At 37.0% G+C, this 10,767-nt stretch overlaps 1 gene segment (V, D, J or C); it reads left to right on the top strand.

Annotated features, from left to right (window-relative positions):
* The window catches only part of LOC128649179 (Ig gamma chain C region-like), a 430,619-nt gene extending 420,140 nt beyond the window's left edge, over positions 1–10,479 (top strand). Inside the window, 4 exon segments of the C gene segment in view lie at positions 870–1,166; positions 3,361–3,687; positions 7,933–8,259; positions 9,607–10,479. Coding sequence covers positions 870–1,166; positions 3,361–3,687; positions 7,933–8,259; positions 9,607–9,947 — 1,292 coding nt within the window.
* Positions 10,480–10,767: the final 288 nt, after the last annotated feature.

The following is a 10,767-nucleotide window of genomic DNA, read 5'->3' on the forward strand; positions in this document are numbered from 1 at the left end:
CCCTTCAAGCTCCGTTCGGAGCTTGATAAATATGGGCCTCTTGATTTACATATGAGCTGTATAAAAATATTGCTATTTGACTTTTGATGAGTGTATATTGATGTTTGTGCAGAGAAATGTATGAATTTACATATAGGGATCATGCTAGAAATCGGCTGACTTTGTTTAATCAAAGCAGTATGCAGCCAGGAGGACACCTTTGAGCGCTTAGTTGTGTGCAATCTGTGTGAATATGATTGTGATATGTGAGGTTTGATACGGTAAAATACCCTGACTCTATCTTAACCCCGATTCAGTAGCCAATCAAACTTCCTCTGGGTCATTGGCCCTTTATATTTTAATCAGTAAGATGTCTACTTTTGGATTCATTGATTAAAGAGTTTGGAAGTGCGCATTCCCATCTCTGAAAATCCAATATAGCATTTTACTATTGTTGTGTCCATTTGTATATATGTTAAATAAAGTGTACTTTTTATAATTTTCTTTATGCATGTAAAAGAGGACATTTTAAAAATGTATTACAATTTTCTTTGATGGATGTTTTTGTGATGAAAAATAAAACACATTTTGTTATTATGCTTCTGGTGTGTATGACTACCCCCCCAGTGGGACTTTTCCTTATCAGCCAATGTCATTCTGAGGGATTGTGAACAAAAAATACACTTCCTGTTAGTTTCCGTATCAGTTTAAATAACTTTTACATAAATATTTTCACATTTAGCTTCCACAATTTCATTATTATTTTTTTATAATTTTTTTTTTAATAAGCATTTGTTTGATACTGAGTGTAATGATAATAATATTCAGTTAACATTCATAGATACAAAGGCACTTAACATGGTTTATATTTTATTTTTTCTCATCCTCAGCTGAAAAATCAGCCCCTTCTGTTTTCCCTCTGAGACCATGCTGTGGGTCGCTAGATTCTCAAAATGAAGTCACCATTGGATGTTTGGCTACTGGCTATTTACCCACACCTGTGGATGTCAAGTGGAACTCAGGCTCCATAACTACAGGAATAAAGAACTTTCCATATGTCCAGCAGTCAAGTGGATATACCAGTACCAGCATACTGACTATCCCTTATTCTGACTGGGAAAGTAAATCCTTTTCATGCAATGTGGAGCACAAACCAACAGACTCAACTATCACTAAAATAGTTCCAGGTGAGATAACAATTCTTTACTGTAATATGTTGTATGACTGCAGTTTATATGCCTCAGATTCTTAAAATAATGTAAGTAATTCCACTAGATACTAGGTCAGACTGTGTTATTTCATACTAGAAAAAGCAACTCGTTACAATTTCTCTCAGATTTTGGTTTTGGATGACACGTGCTTCTTTTCAATTAATCTCACTTTAAATAGGTTCTTAAAAACATCATAGTACATGACTTTCTACTGCAATCACATAAAACATAGTAGTTTGTGATAAATTATTTGTCTAGAAAAATAAGTAAGATACATAAATAAGTTATAAATTGGATATTGTGCCTGATTTTATAAAATGTAGCATACATTTTTGTGATTTCCAGTAGTTTTTGTTAAATTAAAAACACACTTCTCGATTAAAATATCAATATAAGTAAAACAACTTCTTAACAGTGGCAACTGCACTGGACTATAATTTATGCTGTAGACTTTAGGTAGAACATTCTCATCATTTAAAAAAATAGTACAAATAACCAAGAAATAAAATGATATCACTAGAGACTACAAAAATAAAAGGATTTCACAGGAAATAGTTGTTGTTTAACCATAGTTTGTTTATATTAATTACCACATAATGTACCAGATTATGAGTGGAATGCAAGCAATTGCACGTGAGCAATAAGGGGTTTATCGTGGGTGTTTATGCTCATTGGAACTACCGCTGGTATTACGAGTTCAAAGTAAAGGCTAGAATGATTACCGCAACTTCAGAGCTGTGGTTAACTGTTTCGCAAAGTTAAAAACTTGCACAAAATACATCAAAAATACGTTACAAAGTATATTTACACTCATAGAGGCCGATTTACCAAATGTCTGTCAGACCTGATCCGACAGTGCGGATCAGGTCCGACAGACATCGCTGAATGCGGAGAGAAATACGCTCTCCGTATTCAGCATTGCACCAGCAGCTCACAAGAGCTGCTGGTGCAACGCCGCCCCCTGCAGACTCGCGGCCAATCGGCCGCCAGCAGGGAGGTGTCAATCAACCTGATCGTACTCGATCTGGTTTAATTATGGCGATTCCTGTCCGCCTCATCAGAGCAGGCGGACAGGGTTATGGAGCAGCGGTCTTTAGACCGCTGCTCCATAACTTGTGTTTCTGGCGAGTCTGAAGACTCGCCAGAAACACGGGCCTTCAAGCTCCATCCAGAGCTTGATAAATGGGCCTCAAAGTAACACCATCTAATAAAAATTATTCACAAAAATTATTGCACACAAAAGTTAAAAGGCAGGCAAAGGGCTTTAACATTGAGATACATACAGTACATATACATGTCTAAAGATATATATATATGTGTGTGTGTGTGTGTGTGTATATGTGTGTATATGTATATGTCTATATATGTATTTATATGTGTATATATATATATATATATTTACAGTCATAAATACACATATAAAAACATAAATACATACGTACACATATGTAGAAATATATATAAGTGCATTGGAGCCCTTTGCCGTTAAGTAGATGAAAACATGTAAAAGCATATTCATGCAATATTCATATTTAATAAAGTGTTATAATGTGTATTTACTGTAAATATTTCCCATTCCAATGTTCTGCACATAGAATATGTGAATATATGCAGAATATGTTCTAACTATTTATAAATACATATTCCTATATATATCTGTATATACAGTATCTATAGCTATATATAATCATGTATAGATATAGGTATATATATATTGTACTAGCATACTATCAGATATATGTAGAAATAGAACATATTCTTCTATGTTAAGAACAATGGAATGTAAAATATTTATATTTTCATGTCGGGTTAGTGCACATGAGAATATGCGATCAGATTTGCGCAAGAGTGGGGTGTTTGTTTTTTTTCCCACTTTTATTTCTCCATTGACTTCTATGAGGGAATACATGAACGAGCACTCGATATTCTAAGTTCAGCTTTTTGCGCTCGCTGGGTTAGCACAAGAGCAAAAACAGTTTACTTTCAACTCATAATATAAGCGGGAGCATTAATTAGTGCTCCACTTGTAATCTGGCCCAATATGAGGAAAAATTAGGTATAGAATGTCAGTAGGCAGGATTCAGTGGTACCATGGTCACTCTTCCACACCTTATAGAACTTGTCAAGGCCTATCGTTTATGATTAATCATGGGTTTTGTTTTATATTTAGAGTGTAAGGTATTAGCCAGTGCACCAACTGTGGAGGTCATGCTGGGATCGTGTGGTGACATTCGTGAAGGTGGGACTGTTGAACTTGTCTGCCTTATCTCAGGATACGCCCCTGAAAACATCAATGTGCAGTGGCTAAAAGATGGAGTGGTTACATCAATCCCCTTTTCAAGCATTACACAATACAAAACAGACAATGGGACTTACATATCCAGAAACAGTATCCAAGTTTTAAGATCAGACTTTGATGGACGTGCCACTTTCACTTGTAGGGCCATTCATACGGCCAGCAAAACAAAACCTGAGGACAGCATTCAAAAGTGTTCAGGTAAGAATAGTATGTAGGCTGGAACTATGAAGAGGTCATTATTAAAGGGACATCTGCAGAAATGAAATAATGTCACTTATTTAACAAAGGAAAAATACAAAATACAAGTGTATTGGACAAGTGAACAAAAAGGAACATCAGTAAAAAGTTGTTTTTTTTTCATTTATAGGGACATGAATTTTTATTTCATTATTCAGATAGAGAATATAACTTTAATAAAGTTTCCATTTACTTCTATTATCAATTTTACTTTATTCTTTGTTGAAGAGACACCTAGGTAGGTAGCGTGCACATGCCTGAAGCACTGCATGTCAGGAAATAGTTCTGCCATCTAGTGCTTTTGCATATAGTGCTGATTCATACACATGCACATTCCTGAGCTTACATCCCTGCTTTTCAACAAAGTGTAACAAGAAAACTAAGAAAATATTATAAAAGAAGTAAATTGGAAAGTTGTTTAAAATGGTATTTTCTATTTGAATCATGAACGAAAATGTATGGGTTTTATGTCCCTTTAAGAAGAAAATACACTTACTAGATGTTGTACAACCCTAACAATGTAACAGGGATTTTATTCTTGGCCAATGTATTATGCATTAAGTTCTGCTTACATTCCATTTTAAGGCTTGTAATGTAATGTAATGTGTTAAGGCATTTTATAATTGCAATTTTGCTTGCATGCAACTATGTATTTAATCCCTAAAAATACTACTACTGGGAGCTAGCCGTTCACATATTTTGAGCCAATGACAAAAGACAGATATGTGCAGCCACCAAATACCAGCTAGCTCTAAGTAGCGCACTGCTGCTCCTGAGCCTACCTAGGTGCTTTTAAACTAAGGATACCAAGATAATTAAATTTAATAATAGGAGTACAATGAAAAGTCTCTTAAAATGGCATGTTCCATAAAAGCTCAATTTTACTTTCATGTTCCTTTAAGTACACCTGATATAATAGTTCCAGTATTTACCTATTTGCATCTACATATAATTTGTATATTTTATTATTTTTTTTATTTTTAGTTTTAGTTTTCAAAAGAGCTTTATTAAGGTCTGATAAACATACATATCGTAAAGCGGTTGTGCAAGGTATAAATTGTTGATTAAATGTTACAAAATTGAATAACAAACATATATTAATATAATAACAATGAGAGAATCAAAACATCTGTTTCTTTACTTATGAACAACGTATAGCTTTCTGATTCCCCTTACTACAGATCTTAAACTTGTCTCCTAAAGGTGTAATAGTAACCCCTTTTGGGTTTGAGGCAAGAGTTAAAAATAATTTAAATGGTATCGGGGACCTATATAGAGAAAAATAGTAACATATATAGTACAAACCCGCAAAATATTTATAACAAAACAGACTGTAGCTATACATCAGTATTTACCATGCTCTTTAACTAGCCCCCTATAACAAAGATGTAGGCCTCTCTTGGGCCAATTTCCAAGCTTAGATAATATCTGGGAGCATTATCAGACATAAAACAGGTGGGAAAATCTACTGTCTAACACTTAGCACCATATTTAAAGGCATTATAAAACTGTTCGTTTCAATTAAAGATTTATATAGGTGCCCCGGTCAGGACTGGGAACTAATATTACCAGATAACTCACAAAGATAAATAAACTTTCTTGTGGTCTAACTGAGGAACTACAAAAACAAAGTTGAAAGCAGCACATCTACTCATGTATCATATCCTAGCTTGCCTAATCCACCTTGTGGTGCCTGAGTGGTATCTACATACACTTTCAGTTATATATTGTGTGACACGCCCTAGAGAAAAAATAAAAATAAAAAATAAAATAATAATATGATGTGAGACGGCTCATAGAGTTTGCATTTAAGGTGTAGCTCAAGTTAATAGAATTAATTGATGTTTTTGAACCCCCAGCTGTGGTCCCGGCCGTAGACCACAAGAGGGGCGTTGGTATTGCTAGCCTCCTTTACTCCCTTCTTATCTTAGTCTGAGGCAGCGCCTGCCGTGTTAATCCCTTTTACAGTTATATTCTTATGTCACCCTAGGGGTCCCCCCCTAAACCCCACAGGAAACACCCAGAAATATCAAAGGGCGTTAGTGCATTTGGAATGCCTCCACCGTGCCAAAATTACATAGTTAATAATGAAGGCTCACTAGTAGCGTGCTTCAGAGAGATGCATGTGGTCAACTGAGTTAACACATATAAAAGGCAACAACTTATATAGACACATTAACATGAACATAGTTGAACAAGATTAAAACGTGTTTAAAAGAAATATCAAAGGGCGTTAGTGCATTTGCGATGCCTCCACCGTGCCAAAAATGCATAGTTAATACTTAAGGCTCACTAGTAGCGTGCTTCAGAGAGATGCATGTGGTCAACTGAGTTAACACATATAAAAGGCAACAACATATATATACACATTAACATGAACATAGTTGAACAAGATTAAAACGTGTTTAAACCAACAATAAGCAACAGCTTTATCAATACCACTGAGTCTTCAGGCTGGCTTTAGTTTGTCCCAATAAAATTGCAGTATAGACTGTCTGTTAAAGTCTTTTTTTCCAGAGTTAAGAGGTATGTCCGGCTGCCAAAGTTGTGCCGCATCCGTTAAAGATGATATATTACCGGTGCATATATCAAACCAGGATCCTCCTCTGTCTCCCCGCTCAAGTGGTGCTTCGATTGCATGCCTGTATGGCCGCGTGACAGCTTGGTTGAGGGTGCTGAGCTTCTTGGTTTGGTTAGTGCCTATTGCGCAGCTTATTCCAACGCTGTTACTATGTGTATATGCTGTATCATCACTGAGAGGAACTTTATGGATGGGACTCCTCCGATACCTGTTAATCCCAGGTATCTTAGTGATTTGCCGAGGCAACTTCTTTCGAGATGACGCCTGTGAAGATGGCACTGTTCCATCTTTGATTTCCCTTTTGCCTTGTAGTGGAGAAACCGCGGGAGCGCCCTTAACCGCGGTTCCGTCCTCCACAGCCAGCGCTTCATTAGCTTCCGCCCTGCTCTCTGAGTTGGAGTATATCATATGTGAGTGTGTTAAAAAGTCCCCTGGAGCTCTTTGTATTAAATCCATAAGGCAGTGTTCCAATCTCTCCATGATGTCGTTGAAGCGGTTCATATAGGCAGCTTCCCCCTCGGCAGCCATATTTGTGGTGCAGTAATAAAAATAAAGTTTCCTTGTAGACTTAGAATTTCTTTTCTCAGATAGGTCCCTTTATGGTTCCAAGACACTAAGATGGTGTGAGGTATTTATAATTTGTTATCTCCAGTCCTGACAGTTACCCTCGGAGAACCGAGGGGGGTAGCGCTGCCTGTCCTGAGCCGCCGCTCCAGGCTTTTACTGTCCGTTCTAGTATGCCAGCGTCACAAATACAGAGAATGCACCGGTTTTTGCCAAACAAACCACTATATCAGTAGTGCTGAGCTTTTTATATATTAAATCACTGTAAAAAGTACCCTACACCGGCGGATTGTTGGGTGATCGGCTGGAGCACTAAGAAGATGCGACCGTCCACAGTCGCTCCTTGGACATGCCCCCATAATTTGTATATTTAATGTACTAACTATTCCCATTTATCATATCTAAATTAACCTTCATTATCCTATTTATCTTTTCTTCACCACATTCTTACCTTTTGTCTCAATTTGGCACATCATTTAAAATTCCCTGCTGATCTCAGGATCCAGGTTGCTAATAATTAGGATTCTTTGGGGCCCATTTATCAAGCTCTGAATGGAGCTTGTGGGCCCGTGTTTCTGGCGAGACTTCAGACTCGCCAGAAACACCAGTTATGAAGCAGCAGTCTAAAGAACACTGCTCCATAACCCTGTCCGCCTGCTCTGATGAGGTGGATAGGATCCACCGGAATTCAACCCGATCATACTCGATTGACACCTTCCTGCTGGCGGCCGATTGGCCGCGAGTCTGCAGGGGGCGGCGTTGCACCAGCAGCTCTTGTGAGCTGCTGGTGCAATGCTGAATACGGAGAGCGTATTGTTCTCCGCATTCAGCGAGGTCTTGCGGGCCTGATCCGCACTGTCGGATCAGGTCCACAAGACCTTTGACAAATAGGCCTCTTTGTGTTTGTTGTGAAAGACTAACCAGTGCTCAGAGTCCTGGGAACAGCTCTGTCTGCCCAACTGGGTGCTGTTGGTATCTTTAAGGGTTGGGGAGCATTGATAAACTTTGGGGGTAAACTATTCTTCCTGTACATGCAATGAAAACTGTTCTCTCTTTTTTAGGAGAGGAGAGATGTTTGATTCCCAAGATGACCCTGTTACCTCCTTCCCCAAAGGAACTGCTTATAGACACTAATGATGTAAAAGTGACATGTGTGGTTTCCAACATGGAAAGTGATGACACTTTGAAAATTACATGGTCCCGAAGTGATATCAAAGGAACAATAGAGCCTACTTCTATGTCATCCAAAAAAATTGATGGTACTTACACAACCAAGGCTACTTTAAAAATAAGCTCTCAGGATTGGCAAAGCGAAAAGAAGTTCACTTGCAAAGCAGAACATGATGATCTGACCTATCCAATTTCAAAGACCATATACAAAAGTGAAGGTAAAAGTCATATACATTTCTCTCAGCAATTTGTTTATTACCCACAACTGACAATATCCTACTAATCTAATGCTACCATAAGAAATGTTCAAGTCTGTGAGAGACCAAAATATGTTACACATCTTATACATTCTATTAGATTACAGAGATTCAAACATGTTACCTATTATATTTTGTGGTGTAACTAAATGTATGTAGCATTATAGCAAATAAATCATCATCACTATCATACATTGCGGACAAACAATGTTATATCATGTTACAGACAGTTATGTTACAGGAAATTATGTTAAAAAATATTATATTGTCACATTAAAGGCATACTGAACTCTAAACATATTTCATGCCCCTCCCACAAATCCTGGGTACTGCCATGATGGAACTTCGGTTACACTGCAGATATCTGAAGGAGAGTTGCTGCACATGTGCAAACAGGTCAGCACTGGAATGTAATGAATGCTAAATCTCAACATGACGGCACCCATGATTAGATAGAGGCAGGGAATAACCTCAATACTATGATTATAAAATGTATTTAGTGTTTAATGTTTCTTTAAAGATATACAAAGTATTGTTGAATATATTACATTAAAGCGGAGCAGTGTACATTAAAGTATTTTACTTAAAGGAATTGCAACAATATGTGTAAGAAGTGAAAGGGCAAACAGATATAGCCACCTCAATCACAAATATAATCAACAGGCCATTCTAAGTGGCATATTTAAGAGTTATGCTTCCCTGGGCGCAGAGAAAAGGTTTGTCCCCTTACTTAAAGCACCCACATTTCAGATAATTTTCCTCATGTATATTTCTCACTTCTAGTCAAACATGAACAGATCAGAGATTAAACTCTTCCATGCCGCCATATAGAGAGCAGAGATCAAACATTTGTGGAAGTGACCCTTTAACTCCTCTTAAAAAATTCCTGTGGTATCTTTCAATGACTAGTGGCCTCTATAGGAAGAATAACATGACCTGTTCATGCACGCCCTGTACTCGGATTAAATTCTCAACTTCTTCTCCACATGACAAATGGATCTCTTGCAAATATGCTAGATATATTAAAATATGTCTTTGATGTCTTTATAGATAAATAGCTTATGTAAACCTTTAAGCGGCAAGGCAGTATACTGCTTATAATGTTAACACCCCCTCCCAAAAAAAAAAAGAAACGTTTTCCATAATAAGAAGAAGCCTACTCACCTCTGAGCTATGTTATTTTCAATATTTTCCATTGCAGAGACAACACTGGAACACAAAATATAACTTATTGACCCTAGAGCAGTTCTAAAACACAGAGATGACCATTTCATCTTGTTCTAATTCTGTTTTTACATTTGTTTCCAGAACAAGTCCTGGACCCATCAGTATTTGTATACCCACCTCCACAGGACGAGATTTCTAATAACGAATATGTAAGCCTTCTCTGTATGGTTTATGGCTTTAAACCCCAAAACATCTACATTCAGTGGAAGAAAAGTGGTATGCCCCAAGATGAAGATCTAGTCATCAACACCTCACCTGTAGAGCAGAATGGTTCCTACTTCATGGTTAGCAAGCTAAACATTAGGAAATCTGACTGGTTTAGAGGTGCCACATTCACCTGCGGAGCTCTGCACAACAAGATCACTCAGAGAGACATCTCCATTGGTCAGAAAGACAACAAGAGGTTGTTTAGGGGTAAATGATCCATGTTTTTCTCCCACTGCTCGGCTTCTGAAGTAGCCCAATCTGCTTACTTCCTTCTCTCCTGTTCATGTGTTTGTTGTCCATGCTGTGTCCCCTCAGGCTCTTTCTCTGTTTGGTGTGTGGAACATCAAACAATTACAATTCTAGGGCTATGGAGTGATGCTAAGATGAAATTCATGCAGTTTGCTGTATGTTTAATGTCTATTTATGTAGAACAATGCCTTACAACTTAAGATAATTAGATACAAATAAAAGTAATTGTTTAAAGCCTTTCATCACATTTTTATTTAATTGTCTACAGTATAAAGGCAACTGTTATACAAAAATGGACAATATGACAACTTTGTATGATGTTAGTAATTGTTATATTGTAATAAATGACCCCAGCATGTATGTGTCATCCAATGTATGGTGTTATCAGCATTCAGCTTTCCTTGCATTACCCTTTGTACCAGTCTAGTGTGTGGAACACCAGATTTAAAGTGTTATGTTAAGCATGCTTTTTTCTCAATAAACTCTAAATTACAAATGTCTGAGACTATATCACTAACCCGCATATGTTTGTCATTTTGTATTGGGTGAAACAGCTATCCAGATCTATTTATCTATCTATCATCTGTCTGTCTATCTATATATTTATATCTATATTATTAGTGGTCCTGAAAAATAACAAGCAGTAAATACTAAAGTCATTTATCATGTATAGCAATGTGCAATTAGGTCTGACAACAAAACATAGTAGATTTATAATAATTTTAGATTTAGGGAGATATTTCAGTTATACACAATTTCATGTTATTTTTAGTAGTGACAACAACA

The sequence above is a fragment of the Bombina bombina genome, chromosome 2 (genome assembly GCF_027579735.1).
Source record: "Bombina bombina isolate aBomBom1 chromosome 2, aBomBom1.pri, whole genome shotgun sequence".
In the NCBI taxonomy this organism is placed as follows: domain Eukaryota; kingdom Metazoa; phylum Chordata; class Amphibia; order Anura; family Bombinatoridae; genus Bombina; species Bombina bombina.